The 15607-nt window shown below is 44.8% G+C and overlaps 1 protein-coding gene across 1 annotated transcript in view; it reads right to left on the bottom strand.

Annotated features, from left to right (window-relative positions):
- Window positions 1-14028, bottom strand: part of GBX1 (gastrulation brain homeobox 1) — a 19026-nt gene extending 4998 nt beyond the window's left edge. Inside the window, exon 1 of the mRNA XM_032244991.1 lies at window positions 13494-14028. Coding sequence (XP_032100882.1) covers window positions 13494-14028 — 535 coding nt within the window. The remainder of the gene's footprint in view (window positions 1-13493) is intronic.
- Window positions 14029-15607: the final 1579 nt, after the last annotated feature.

Genomic DNA, 15607 nt, shown 5'->3' with positions numbered 1-15607 from the left:
AGGGGAGGGAAAGCAAAAAGTGCCTTTTAAGAAACGCCCCATCTACCTTTCCCCCCAGAATACTGATACATTTGAAGCAAAGCAAAACATTTTGGCCCTGCCATTTGCCCTCTGCTGCCCCAAGAGAAGGAGCACTGAAAAATGCAGTAGCCAAAGTGATGGAGACACAGGCAGAGAAAGAGGATGAGCAAACCAGTACTGCGATCATTTATAATGCAGAAAGCCCAAAATGGCTATTTTCTCAGGAATTAGCTAAGAAATAAAACTATATTTCCTTTTATCTAATTTATAATGAATATTAATAGTAAAAACAATAAAAAATTGCACATGAAAATTTGCAATTGACTAAAAATTGAACAAGGCAATTTTTTTTTTTTTTTTGAAACAGGCTCTCACTCTGTCACCAAGGCTGGAATGCAGTGGCGCAATCGTAGCTCACCACAGCCTTAAACTCCTGGTCTAAAGTGATCCTCCTGCCTCAGCTCCCCGAGTAGCTGGGACCACAGGTGCACACCACCATGGGTGGCTAATATTTTTATTTATTTTTCTTTTTTGCAGAGCTGGGATCTTACTATGTTGCCCAGGCTGGTCTCAAAAATCCTGGACTCAGGCAAACCTCCCACCTCGGCTCCCCAAAGTTCTGGGAGATGCACAACCAAATAGTTTACAATTTTAAAATTTTCATTTTGCTGAAATATTCTCATCATAATCATTATTTCATTATTTTCCATATGAATTTTTTTCGTGCAAACCAACAACTTGCAATTTTCCAAGTAAAATTTTTAATTATTTTATTGGTTTTTTTGTTCATACCAACCAATTATACTGTCTACAATTGGAAATTTATTTTTTCTTTTCTTTTTTTTTTTTTTTAATTTTTTTGAGATGGAGTCTCGCTCTGTCACCCAGGCTGGAGTGCTTCCCAAAGTGCTGGGAGATGCACAATCAAATAGTTTACAATTTTAAAATTTTCATTTTGCTGAAATATTCTCATCAGAATCATTTTCTGCCAAAAAGAGAGAAAGCTTCTGTCCTTTATGTATGAGAATGGTATTATTGGTAATAAGAAGAGTATGTTATAGAGTTTCCAGCTTGTTCCCTATAGTTGATTCTAAAGTCTGTGAAAAAAAGTTTGGCCTCTGGCCAGGGAAAGTGATGGTATTTCAGACTGGTTATTCCTAAAAACCAGAAATCATAAGGTTTGAACCTTGATTACTTATAGAGTTCATGCCAAGGGCATTAATCCCATTCCAGAGAACAGCACTTACACTCCAGGAGACATGCTTGCATGATGAGGTCTTCCTTCCAAGAGGAAGGGGAGCAGCTCCAGAGTCAGAAAGAAGGCCCCCATCTCAGTTATGGGTCAATTCAGGCTAGGGAAGAAATCAAGGGCCAAAGAATCCATGGTAGGCATTCTCCAGCAGAAAGAACACAATGCCCCAGACTCTCCATCTAGGCAGGGAGGCCTGCACTAGGGGCACCAAGGAGGAGGAAAAGCCACAGAGGGAATGGAGGACAACTTGAGGCACCCAACTACAGGAACTCATCTAGCCCCTGTGCTGTCCCTCAGTCACCCCATTACTGCAGCTCCTGTTGTTGCTGTAGGAAATCAAATTGTCTTTAGTATTCATAGAAGAGAAGCCCCTCAGTTCTGACTTCTCTCTACTTCAAAATAACTATCCTAACACTTGCCCCAGCCACTCTCAGGAGAGGTTCTCTCCTGCCCTGCTCATCTTAGGACAATGAAACTCTTCCTGATTTTTCCAGGCCAACTACTCATCTCCCTGAATCCAGTTCCAGTTTGGGTGGGGTCAAAAGGTGGGAAGAAACACAGGTCATTACTCAAAAAAGAGACATATTTGTTATCAGTCGCATTCTAAATCCTCATTTCATCATGCCCAGTACAAAATTATTTCTCTGTTCTTTTCAGAAACAGTACTTTATCCCATTGTTTAAAACAACCAGCTCACTTTCAGTTTATTTTTCACTCATTCTCATGAATTTCATGCTTCCATTATGCTCCTACTCCTGCCTATAAGTTTAATTAGGAACATTCATTTTCATTTTCTCTCTCTTTGCACCCTTCTTATGACTCTTTAGCATTCTTTACCCCAAATCAACAAAATTATCTTTACATCACTGCCATCCAAAACCCCTCCCAGCTTCATGACGAGCTCAGGGCAATTTCCCACCATTTTAAACTCAGACCTCTTCTCAGGGCATACTAACATTGCCATTGCCAAGAGCACCCTTGCATGACCTTTAACTTTTCAAAACATTTTTCACATTTATTATCTTATTTTATCTTCAAGCGACTCACTGAAGTACAGCAGATTTATCAGCAGTAATAGGAGAGTTAGTAACCTTATTTTCTAGTGAAAAAAATGGAGTTTCAGAAAGATTAAATGATTTTCCTAAGTCAGGCAGAGAGGGACAGTGTCATGTCTAGAATCTTAGTCTCCTAAAGCTGCAATTAATGCTCTTTCCATTCTTTCCAGTAAAATATTTTCTCCTCCTCTCCCACTTATAAAAGCCCTCTCCCCAGATGTCTCATTAGATAAATAAACTTCTTATAAAATCCAAGTTTAGATTTCACTCCTTTCAGCCAGACTCAGTGGCTCATAACTGTAATCCTAGCACTGGGGGTGCGAAGGTGGGTGGATCACTTGAGGCCAGGAGTTCGAGACCAGCCTGGACAACATGGTGAAACCCTGTCTCTACTAAAAATACAAAAAAATTAGCTGGGCATGGTGGTTTATGCCTGTAATCCCAGCTACTCAGGAGGCTGAGGTGGGAGAATCACTTAAACCTGGGAGGCAGAAGTTGCAGTAAGCTGAGATCAGGCCACTGCACTCCAGCCTGGGTAACAGAGCAAGACCCTGTCTCAAAAAAAAAAAGAAAAAGATCTCACCTCTTTCACTTACTACTACAGAGTCTTAGCCTAATCATTAATATCTTCCCTTAACATTCTCAGAAAAGATTCTTAAAATTGTCATCGGAGAGGCTTCACTCACCAAACTTCACCTGTCCTTTAACAGGCTACTTTTCCTATCATTCCTAAGACAAAATTCCCACCAAATCTTTCTCCCATTTTTTTTTTGTTCTTATTGGTTTGTATGATATAATCCTACCAGTCAGTGCTTCTTTCATTTAAACGTATATTTTTGGGTGGGCACAGTGGCTCATGCCTGTAATCCCAGCACTTTGGGAGGCCAAGGCAGGCAGATCACTTGAGGTCAGAATTTCATGACCAGTCTGGCCAACTTGGTGAAACCCTGTTTCTACTAAAATATAAAAATTAGCTGCGTGTGGTGGTGTGTGCCTGTAATCCCAGCTACTCGGGAGGCTGAGGTGGGAGAATTCTTGAACCCGGGAGGCAGAGGTTGCAGTGAGCTGAGATCGTGCCATTGCACTCCAGCCTGGGAGACAGCGAGACTCTGTCTCAAGAAAAACAAACAAACAAAAACCCCAAAAAGTGTATTTTCTAACTTTGAAAATAATATGGCCGAAGTAAAGAAAGTTTTGTTTTAATACCAATGTTCTAAGCCAGGCATGGTGGCTCACGCCTGTAATCCCAATGCTTTGGGAGGCCAAAGCAGGTGAATTACAAGGTCAGGAGTTCGAGAACAGCCTGACCAACAGAGTAAACTCACTCTCTACTAAATGTACAAAAATTAGCCGGGCATGGTGGTGCACGCCTGTAGTCCCAACTACTTGGGAGGCTGAGCAGGAGAATTGCGTGAACCCGGGAGGCAGAGGTTGTGGTGAGCTGACATCACACCACTGCACTCCAGCCTCAGCAACAGAGTGAGACTCCATCTCAAACAAACAAACAAAAACAACAATAACAAAAAACAACCAATGTTCTCTAGCTTCTAGTTTACAACTTTCTCCCTCATTCCTCATAGAGCTCTTTCTCATATAGGTATCAGAGCAAAAAGAAAGCCTCATTGAGGGATGGAAATTTTTCTACTATCCTCATCTCTCTCTGCCTTCCTCATTGCAGAACTCTCTTCAGAGCTTCGCTGCCAGGATCTCTTTATCACTATTTAGCTAGCCAGTGGTAAGCAAAGGATTTCCTTTCAGTATTTCTTCCTAATAGTGAAAGGGAGCTGAAGGCCCATTCTTCTCCTTCTTTCTGGTTGAGGCAGACATCTGTTTTGGGTTGTTTTTGTCTGCCCAGCAGACCCTCCCCCTTTTGCTCAGTAACAGCACCTGCTTCCTTCAGGTACTGCTTTTCCCCAACACTACCCACTACTTGGTGGGACTGTCAACAGCATTTCTCTACCTTCCTGACTAAAGGTGGACATGTGACTAGGTTCTGACCAATTGCAACATGCTATCTCCCTGGAATCATGACTCAAGCTAGTGGATCAATCATCTCAGGGTTTTATATACACTAGAATCCACTCAAGTCCTAACCTGGGATTATAAAAATTTAGAGCTGCATGTGCGTGTGCCCTCTCCTACCTCTAGCTAAATGAAGGAAGCTGTCTTAAGGAGGGAATGAGATAATGACAGAGAGAGAAGCCAGGTTGGAAGTGAAAAAGAAAAACCTCACACAACACTACTTGCATTTCTGAATCCACTCAAGTATTTTGCAGTTACAGTAAGCAATAAATCCCTGTTTTAGCTGAGAGCTGAGCCACTATCACTAACAACCTGAAGAGTTCTGACTAAATACAAGGCTGTAACTAGAAAAGCCAGTGGTTACATGACTCCAGGGAAAGTAAGCCTCTCCACCTCACTCCCACAACTCTCCCATCCAAACAAATGTTTCCATATTACCTAAAATTATTCATAGTAAAACCACATAAGGTTCCACCAGTTTGAAATTCATTTGGACTTTTAAAAACCTCAGTCCACCCGAGAGTGAATTAGTTTAATCCAATGGCTTTGATTTTAACATCAATTTGGGATCAAACATATGAAGGAATAGAAATCTTTTGATAAAGAAAAAAGAGCTGTTTTTTTTTTTAATGGAGCGAAAAGGAGAACAAGCCCCAACGGGGCCTAGTAAAGGGGTTTTGAGCAGCCTTGAGATTTACAGAGGACACCAAAATGTGAGACAGGAAAACCAAAAAGAGGGAGAAAGAACCAAAGACACATGTGAAATCTACCCCTATTAGATTCAGTACAATGTTCTTTTCTGGCAGTCCCCAAATAATCAGTTCTTAGAACACAGAACTACTCTACCATCACTCCCAGAAATATTGTCCTTTTCAGTACATAAAGTGTCACACCATTCCTAGTAAAGAGATCTTTCCCAACTTAATTCCCAGGAAAGCTCCCCACCTATTTCCAGGGCAAGGACAATAAGGATAATCTCTTGAGCACCTATTACTTTCAGGATGCTGCACAAATATCTGTGCCTTTAATCCTTAACCCTGTGAGGTAAATATTACTGTCCTTATTTCACTGGTAAGGAAACTGAGACTGTAGGGGTGAGTACTTCCTACAGATCACAAAGAAAGAGCACCACCAACATCTGTACCCAGCTTTGCTGACCAAAGCCCATGCATGTTCCTTTGCACTATACCTCATCTCTTTATTAACATTTAATATAAAAATAAGTCTGAATTTTTTTTTTTTTTGAGACAGGGTCTCACGCTGTTACTCAGGCTGGAGGGCAGTGTCATGATCTCGGCTCAGTGCAGCCTCCACCTCCCAGGCTCAAGGGATCCTTTTACCTCAGCCTCCCGTGTAGCTGGGACTGTAGGTGTACGCCACCACTGCTGGCTAATTTTTTGTATTTGTTGTAGAGACAGGATTTTGCCACGTTGCCCAGGCTGGTCTCAAGCTCCTAGACTCGAGTGATTGGACCACCTCAGCCTCCCAAAGTGCTGGGATTACAGGTGTGAGCCACTGCACCCCGGCAGAGACTGAATTTTTGTTGTTTTTTTGTTTTTTGAGTCAAGGTCTTGCTCTCTTGTGCAGGTTGGTGTGCAGTGGTGCAATCACATCTCACCGAAGCCTCAATCCTCAACTCCGCAGGCTCCAGCAATCCTCCTACCTCAGCCTCCTGAGTAGCTGAGACTACAGATACACACTATCATAGCTGACAAATTTCTTTTGGTAGAGACAGGGACTCATTATGTTGCCCAGGCTGATTTCAAACTCTTGGACTCAAGTGATCCACCTCGGCCTCCAAAAGAGCTGAGATTACAGGTATGACCCACCACACTGGGACAAGGCTGAATTCTAATGTCAGCCTATCATAAATATTGTACCAGATACAGAAACAATATAGAAGGCCAGGAACCAATTTCACAACACAACTTCTCTTTTTTTTCCACTGCTTCCTTCCTCACCAGTTAAAGTTGGTCCCAACTGATCCCCAATCTATTTGGCCTATACAAAATCTACCCTGTCTTTATCAAATGTTTCTCTCTCTCATTTAATATGGATGTTATACACAGTATAGCTCAGGTACACCCTCCCCCATCCCAGATAGCAATGCCTTTCCACCCTAAAGACTAGCCCTGATCTCACCTCAAGTTGCATGTATCTTACCTTGCCAGCTCCCCTTCCTCCATGACTACAACTTAGCACTGAAAAGCATAGGGTTTCCCCAGGCCCTTTCCTCAGGATGCTTTTTTTTTTTTTTTTTTTAAAGAAACATTTCATTAACAAAGATATCCTTATAGATAAAAACAGAATTGTAGAGCTGAAAGGAATCTTAGAGATCACCCTAAGATTACTGATGGGGAAGCTAAGACACTTCCTTTGCTTAGGTTAATCAGTTTATGTGCTTGTAGCATCCACACATAATTCATGGAATAGTTATCCATTGCAGCACAAAGCACTTCTTACCTTCACACTCAGGGTAATTACATCTCCTTCCCTCGATGGAGACACTTCTGCATTACTTCTCTTCCCACTGTCCCCACTACAGAGTTCTGTTTTCTCCATTGCTTCTATTATAATACCATCTTCTCCATAATTCAGTCAAGACATCTGCCTCCCATTAACCCCAGTCAGAAACATTTTCCTCTTCCTCCCAGTCCTCTTATTTTGAATAGCGCCTTTTGTTTATAACCCTGGTCTGAGTTCCTACAGCCCCTCTGCTTCTAATACAGATTCTTCACATCACATAAGGATCATTGCTTTTCCCTCTGCGATGGACAGTAAAGACACTGCTTGCAGCACAGTGCTGTCTCTTTCTATTACACCTTAATTCAACTTGTGTGCGCCACTCCTCTATTGCACCAAATCCAAGCATCTCTTCTTCCTTTCTCTCATTTAGTCCTAGCACGTCAATATTTCACCCACATTACTCTAAGCTGATAACTTTCTCCCAACAAGATCAGACTTCCAACAAAAATTTTCCACCTCTTCTTTACAACTCCGTATCCAGTCCTTTTGTCAGCTATGAGCGCCACCTTGCATAGAGAGCTCCATCCTTTCCACTGGTTCAGGTGCGAAGTTTCTTCTTTCCTACCCCATTGCAGAGCATTTCCCCATTTCCTCTAAATAAATGTTCCTTCCCACAAAATTCTTTCCTTCTCATCACCATTTAAATATTTCTCTTTTTGTACATCTATTCAATTACTCCACTCCTCTCTATATCCTAACTCCAAATTAGTTTCTTTTCCCATTACTTTTCTTTTCCTATTACTTTCCAGGCAGAATTCTTGTTTCCTACTATACAGCTTCCTATTCTAACATTTCTCTCAATGCAAAGCACTTTACTCACAATGCTATGTTCTTCCTTCTTTCCAATTATTTCCCCCATTATTCTAAATATTGCCTCTCTGCATTATTCCCAGTACAGACTACTCATGCCCACCACTCCAAGTGTAAGAATCTTCCTCCTTCCTCCCAATCATCTATTATATATATCTCCATATTTACATGTGCCACCTTAGAGACTCTTTCTCTCTGCCAACCCCCTGAAGGGTTACTTTCACTATGGCACAGAGCATCTCAGCAGCCGATTCCACTCCTCCTAATAAAATTTTCCTGTTGTCACTCCTGAGGTCTATCTCTGATCCAGGGGGTTCTTCACCCTTTTCTGCCCTTAAGTACCTTGGCAGTCTGGTAAAGCCTATGAACACATTCTAGAATAATGCTTTTAGATGCACTACATAAAATACATAGTATTACATTTGAAGCTAAGTATATTAAAATATAGTTTAAAAACAGAATTTGTGATATAATTATGTTTATTTATTAATTCACTAAACAAGGTCCCTCCAAAGACTTTAAATTTATATCAAATTATCTGTGATTTATTTCAGTGACAAAAACCTCCTGTACTGCTGAAACAACCATGATTTTTGGCCTATATTCATAATTGAAGTGGTAAAAAAATAAAGGCATAAGTTTTCTCCCACCCATAGCTAACAGATCCCCTGATGAAAGGTCTGTGGAGTCCAGGTGGACAGACCTACTTTAAACACTAAGGTCTAGAGAATTGAAAGGAACATTAAAAATCATCTGAACCAAAACTTTTGGCCCCTCTGAGGAAACCAAAGCCTAGAGAAGTTACATGAATTTGACTCTCCCACTGTGTCTCAAACATACTACATCTTTAATAGACACACAATAAATGTTCCCTGAATTGAACTAAGTGACTTGTCAGAATTATACAATTAATGAGTGACAAAGGTGAGAATTGAACCCATGTGTCATAACTCCTAAACAAATGTTCCATCAATCACATTAAGTTAATGCAGTATTTGCCTTTCTATAAATGTCAATGTAGCAATCACTCTCACTGTATGCTCAAAAGTTCTAGGAAAACATACTCTGGATCTCCCTCGCTTCCCCCAGAAATCTCCCTCTTGTTTCTAACAACATAAGTCTCTAATTCCACGTTGCATTATCATGTTCTGTTTTCCTCTCATAAGTAAATATCATATCTTGACAATCATAATGGATACCTATTCAGATATTAATTAATGGTCATCCAAATGTTCTCTAGCTACAATCAGGTGCTTAGCTCACAGTAATCAGCACTTGAATACTATGCTCCTAAGAAGTCTTTCTGGTTTCCTTGCATGATTTCCATTGTTATTGCCAATCTTTATTCAGAAATTAGCAAATATTTTTCTGCTTAGTTTAAAAAAATAATGTTTACTACACCAACGTGTCTCAGGTTTGTCCCATCGTATTCCCATATCTTCTATATAACCTTAAACTACAAATGTTTTCTTTACCATAACCAATACTGGCATTATTTTTCACGTCAATCTCTCACTACATTTTTGTCATCCATCTAACAAATATATATAGAGTATCTACCGTTCCTCATTTCCTAAGCTTTTGCATTCAGGCAATCCAATCTTTTTTTTCCCCTGAGTGAATAATTGCCCTAGACAACCCCAACTCAAAGTTTTCTTCTGCTTCTCTGTGCGGGGTGGGGGGAATGGAGTTTCGCTCTTGTTGCCCAGGCTGAAGTACAGTGGCGCGATCTCGGCTCACCGCAACCTCTGCCTCCCGGATTCAAGCAATTCTCCTGCCTCAGCCTCCCAAGTAGCTGGGATTACAGGCATGCATTACCATGCCTGGCTAATTTTGTATTTTTAGTAGAGACAGGGTTTCTCCATGTTGGTCAGGCTGGTCCGAAGTCTCAATCTCAGGTGATCCACCCACCTCGGGCCTCCCATAGTGCTGGGATTATAGGCGTGAGCCACTGTGCCCAGCCTTCTTCTCATTTCTCCACATTCACAGCTCGTTTCATCATTCCCCAACTACATAGCATCCTTTTCACCCATTGTCGCTGTGATGCATATCTGCACCACATCTTGCACACAGCAAGTTAGCTTCAGTTACTCTCAGCCAGAGCTCACACAAACCTTCAGATATGCGAGATCATCTCAGCCCATCCCACCTAAGGCAGAATTCTGTTCTCTCCTGTCATTTAGAGCTTCCTGCTGTCTTCTCTCCATTATTCCTAATACACTGAGGACCCAATATCCAATTTGAAGCTCCTTTTCCTCCATCACTTTCAGATGACTGTGTTCTTAAAACTCTCTAGATTGGTTATGTTAAATATGGTCACCACTGCTCACATGTGGCTGTTGACCAACTGAAACATGGCTAATCCAAATGGACATGTGCTGGAAGTGTAAAATAACACTGGGTTTTGAAAACTTAATATGAAAAAAGAATATAAAATTATCTCATTAAAATGTTAATTAATGTTGAAATAATATTTTGGACATCTTGAATTTAAAAATGTATTATTAATTTTGCTTATTTTTATCTTTTTAATGTGGCCAATAAAAATTTTTAAATGATATATGTGGCTTGCATATATCTCTACTAGCCAGCACTACTTTAGGCTCTTCTATTGAGTCATACTTTAATCTTCCCCAATAGTTCAGAATTCTCTCCTCTTTTATCACTTTTACTAAAAGACATTCTCTCCATTTTCCCCACTGCTCCCCACATGCCAAACCTGGGATTCTTTTCAATCTACCATTTCCAATAACTTTCTACTCAATTACTTCTATATATCATATTTATTTTCATCTGCTAATATGGCTTCTACTCCTACAATCAAATCATAACAAAGTTCCTTTTATCCTTCGTCAGTTCTAGTAGAGAATGGTAACTGTTTTAACTGTCAATAATTTTTTTTAAAAAGCCCCTGTAATTCCCCAAAAAATAACCTCACTAATCATTCTCCAAATTGGCCTATCTATACTATGATTTCATTTAAACGGGCTAGCAGTTCTAAAACACTAAACAAATATAAATTAATAATCAATTCAGACCAATGTCACTCATTCACACCAAGAAAACAATTTCTCCTCTGTCATTTAAAGATTGCATTATTTCTCCAAACTCTTCTAATGTTGAGGTTTCAATCCCATTATTCACAGCAGAGAACTCTGTCATTTCACTCCAAATACTTGAAAACAATTCCCAAAACAGAGTATTCATTTTCCAACCATTTTTAGCCTGGGTCATGTGTCATCAGTCTCCAAATTGATTTTATGTCTCTCATTTCTGGAATTGCATTTTCTTTTCTCAATGATTTCAGGAAAAACTCAAGATTGGGAAGGTGGATGTGAATGGCTTGGCTAGGAAGAGTTGGAAGCATGTTTGCTAAGAGTGACAGAAGCAGTGGTCACAGATAGGAGCTCTCATTCCTCATGCTCTTTGAACGTTTCTTCTGAAGCCTTTCCTCCTTACTACTCTATCGCAGCCTCCCCCCCACTATAAACCTTTTACATGTATCTCCTCCCAGCATGAGTGATTGTCTTTATTCCAGCACTTTACCAAAATTCTTCCTCTGTAAGTTCTCCTTCCCATCATTCTTGACAAAAAAAATTCCTTGCTTTACTCCAAGAACACAAATCTTTTTTTTTTTTTTCACTTCCAACATTTTCCTCGGATGGTGAAGCTCTTGTCTTTATCATTTCATATAAATTCCACTTTCTTATCATTCTCAGTATTACTTCTAGTGTTGAAACTTTTCCTTGTTCCCCGAGCATTTTTATTTAGTTCCCCCCAAATCCTCACGTGACAGAACTCTTACACACACACACACACACACACACACACACACACTCTCTCTCTCTCTCTCTCTCTCTCTCACTCACACTTGTAGTCCAGTAATAAAGTTCACTTTTGATTTAGTCCAGTCAAGAGTCCCTTTTCCAGCAGAGAACCCTCTCCTTCTTCATGTTCTTTGGATATTCCCAGTATACAGCTCATCCCCTGGTCCTTTTGTCTATTCTTGTTTCATCAATATTTCTCTTCTGTTCTTTTTCTCTGCTTATTCCTTTTTTCTCAATGTCTGTTTTTATATCCAATATACTATATGATCCAGAAAAGAGCCCCCATTATACATATGGGTCAAAATAAGAACTGAGAGGACCTGAAAGGGTGGGACAAATTGCTTGCTATCCCATGGTTTGGGCATATGCCCCTCTGTCCCCCTACCAAGGGATCCCCCTCTATCGTCTCTCTTCAGCTCATCTCTTTCTAGATGTGTCTGGTTACACCTCCAGGTCCTATTGCCTCTAAAGCCATCTCTTTGATGGCCTGCCTTCTCTTTTTTCTGCCTTAGGACCACCCAATTCTGACAATCATACTAACCCTTTCTTCTTAAGATCATCCTACTGGCTTCTAGGCTCCCACCCTGGGCCCTTTTATCTTGTGGACATTTTCTCCCACCTTCCAGTTGCTGCTCTATCTTTTCCTTATGATCCCACTTAGAAGATGCTATTCTGACTTCAGTTACTGGATCCTCCTGATCCAACTAGGCACAAAAAAGAAAACAACAGCTGAATCCCCAAAACCAAAATGCCAGGGCTAAAGGAGAAAAGAATAGGAAGACAGGCCCTATGACCGCCTTTGGGGTCTGTAAGGGTGATTAACCCTTTGGACAATGTCAGAAAGCACAGAAACCGATAATCAATAATTGCCTCTCCTGGCAAAGGACAAAAGCACTCTTGCATTCCCTTCTTGTCTCTGTTAAAGTCAGCCCCCAGGCCTACTAGGGTCATTTCCACCTCTAAGCTGGATGCAATGAATGGTTGCGCAGAGGCAGTTCCATCTTGATGCTAAAGATGTTGAAGCATCAAAGTCCCCACACTTGCAAGTGGTCCCTGCTTTTCTTAAATAGGCCCCACCAAATAGTATAAGCTTTGGATCTCAGAACACCTGAATCTCTAGCCAGAAGAAAGCTTTTCTGGCTTCTAGGAGTTAAGGACCAACAGAGCGGTCAGGAGGGCTCTAACTGAATTGACTCTAAACAAGGTTCAGTTTAATACACCCTACTTCTATGGAGAGGGCACCATTCATGGTGGGTCCAGGGCTCTTGAATTATCTGTCAGCTGAATCTTAGCTGGGTTCTGCACTCCAGTCTTTGGACCACACCCAACTCAGCCCAGCCTGTAGCCTCTCTCTTGGCATCCTAGTCAGCACTTGTCCAGAGTGTGCTAGGCATCCTGTAGGCTCATGTTCTCTTTGGCCCCCTACTCAGTTCTTCAAGGCTTAGCTCTGAATCTGCCAATTCAGAAGTCACGGCTTTAAGACCCTCCCTTTGCCCCTGTATCCACAGAGCCTATACCCACGCTTTGAGCTTTTCTGGTCAGTATGATCTCTTTAGAAGCCAGAATGTGCCCTCCAATGCTGAACTGAGAGCTGCCCCAACATACCCCCATCTTGATGCCCCCAGAAATCCCCTCCTTGTAGCTTGTCTAACCCCGGCAGAGGAGAGAAAAAAAAAATGGAATTCTGAAAAGGAGCCGGGGCCAAGGCTTGATAGCTAGGATGCTGAGGGAAAGGCACTAATGTGAAGGGGGCACTGGAAAGTCTTCATTTAGCCTCCGGGGCTACGGGGACAGAGCAGGGCAGGGGTTCTGGGACCTAAAGAAGCTGTATTTGGAACTGAATTGGAGCCAGAACCTGAGCGCGATCTAAAGGTCTGGGACTTCAAGGTCCAGGCAGGTGCCGAGGTTCTGAGCAGGTTCCTGGCCAGAAGTTCCAGGTGAACGGGCCTCCAGCCCGCCCTGGTCGGCCCCAGCACTTACCGGGCAGACTTGGAAAAGTCTCTGAGAAGTGCGAAGACGGAGGTGGCGGGGGCTCTGCCACTTTCTCCCGGGCCGGCAGCAGCTCGTCGGCATCCAGCCCGCCCTCTGGGCGTCGGCCGCCTGGCTCGGGGTTGTTTCGGGTGGCAGTGGCGGCGGCGGCAGCAGCGGCGGCGAGCTCCGGGGGCCCGTAGAAGGCGTCAGGAGGCTCCGCGAAGCTGGGCAGCGCGGTGGTCAGCGCCACCATCGAGGGCACAGCCTGACCCAGCCCCGCGCAGAAGGTGTTGGTAAGGCGGCCGGCGAAGGAGGCTAGTGGGGTGAGGGGCGGGAGACCTGCGGGCAGCGGTGCGGGGGCCAGCGCCTGCGGCAGCACGAGCGGCCGATAGGGCATGAACATGGGGTAGCCGGTGTAGAGCAAGTGGCCGGAGCGCGGCGGCGGCGGCCCGATCAGGGAATCGATGGAGAAGGCAGTGCCTGGGCCCCCGCCGCCGCCCCCGCCGTTTCCCCCCGGGGCGCCACCGCCTCCGGCCCGCTGCATCTTGTTCGGAGCTGCGGCCGCCCCGGGGCGCTCCCCTCCAGGTGCCTCCGTGCGCCCCGCGGCTCCGGCGCCCCGCGCTGACACGCAGGGCTCGCTCCCTGGCTCCCGGGCCGAGGTGGCGGCGGGGCGCGGGCTCGGCGCAGTGTGGCTCCGGCGCCGCGCTCCCTCTCTCTCATAAGGAGGGAGGGGGCGGGCGAGCAGGCGGGCTGGGGGTGTCGCTCTCCGGACTCATCCATCTTCCTCAAATTACGCTTCACTTCCTCCCTCCGCCCGCCGCCGCCGCGCCCGGCTCGCGCTCCCTCCACAGAGCCCATTCCCAGCGGCCGGCCGACCTGGGACCCCCGCCCACCCCCCACGGTTCAACCAACTATTATTAATGGAGATTGATGAGGCCGGACATGCAGCTTTGTGAAAGTTTGCGGCCGATGAGAAGGCGGCTGCAGCTGCTGGGCTGGTCCCCTTCCCTCCACCCAGTCCCCTTCCCTTCACTCATTCCACCCCCAACTCAACCCACCCGGCCCGGGCTCGGCCCAGCTCGGAGGGCGAGCGGGTGGTGGCCCAGGCTCCGACGGGACGGCGGAGCCAAGCGCGGACGGGACGCCAGGCGGCAGGCGGGGAGGGCGCACCAGGAGGGACAGGCAGCGGGGCGGACCACAGCACCCCTCTGCCCTGGGCCGCCGCCCTCCGTCGGACCCCGAGTCATTCCCCGGCGTACCTCCCGGCTCCGACACCCCTCCCCCGCCCGTGGAGCGGACGTCGTGGCGGTCCCCAGAGCAAGCTCCAGCGCGACGGGCGGGACAGCACCGCCGCCGCCCCTTCCAGCGAGAGCGCGGGGCTGAGGGAGGCGAGGCGGGGCCGGTAGGGGGCGCGCTGCACCCACCCGGTACTGCGGCTTAGGGCCACTCTTACGGGGCCCCTTTCCTCCTGTCCGTCTGCCCCATTCACACTCTGGCCTCTGGTCTCTCTCTATTCTCTTGGCACTGGCTCTTCACCTTCTTCCTTTTTCCCTCCACCGTCGCCAACTTCCTCTAGTCCCTTTCTCTCGCCTCTGTGGGTAGTTTCCTCGAGTGCCTACACTATGCCAAGTACTTACCATTCCTCTCACCTTTCCCTTCCATCTTTCTCCCATCCTTTACATTCTTTTTCTTTCTCCCACTCCTCTTCCCTTTCCCGTCCTAGTTCCTTTTCCTATTTCTTTCCCATTTCTCATTCCTTATCCAGTCCCTCTTACTTGGTTTTTCTCATTTCTCCCCTTTAACTGTATCTCTTGTCTGTCTGTCTATCTCCTGTCTCCCTCCCTCGCACCCTCTCCCTCTCTTCTGCTATTAATTTCCCTGATTGGCTCCCCAGCTCCAGCGCCGCTGATGAGCCCTATTCATTCCCGGGCCTGACACTCACGACCTGCCCTGGCTGATTGCTGGGGGCTGGCCCCAGGAGCGTTGATGAGCCCCAAGGGTCAGCAGCGCTAATTATCCGATAATTGCAGATGACTCTCACCTCCCCCCTTCTGAGACACAGAAATGGTGGCGCTTTTTACTGTTCTCCTCCTACTCCCAATTCCCAGCAGTAGAGTTGTCAA

Source organism: Sapajus apella, unplaced genomic scaffold (assembly GCF_009761245.1).
Source record: "Sapajus apella isolate SASKATOON/1434 unplaced genomic scaffold, GSC_monkey_1.0 scaffold56, whole genome shotgun sequence".
Taxonomy (NCBI): Eukaryota; Metazoa; Chordata; class Mammalia; order Primates; family Cebidae; genus Sapajus; species Sapajus apella.
Note: the sequence above shows the minus strand (reverse complement) of the source record. Positions and strands in the feature narration are given on the sequence as shown.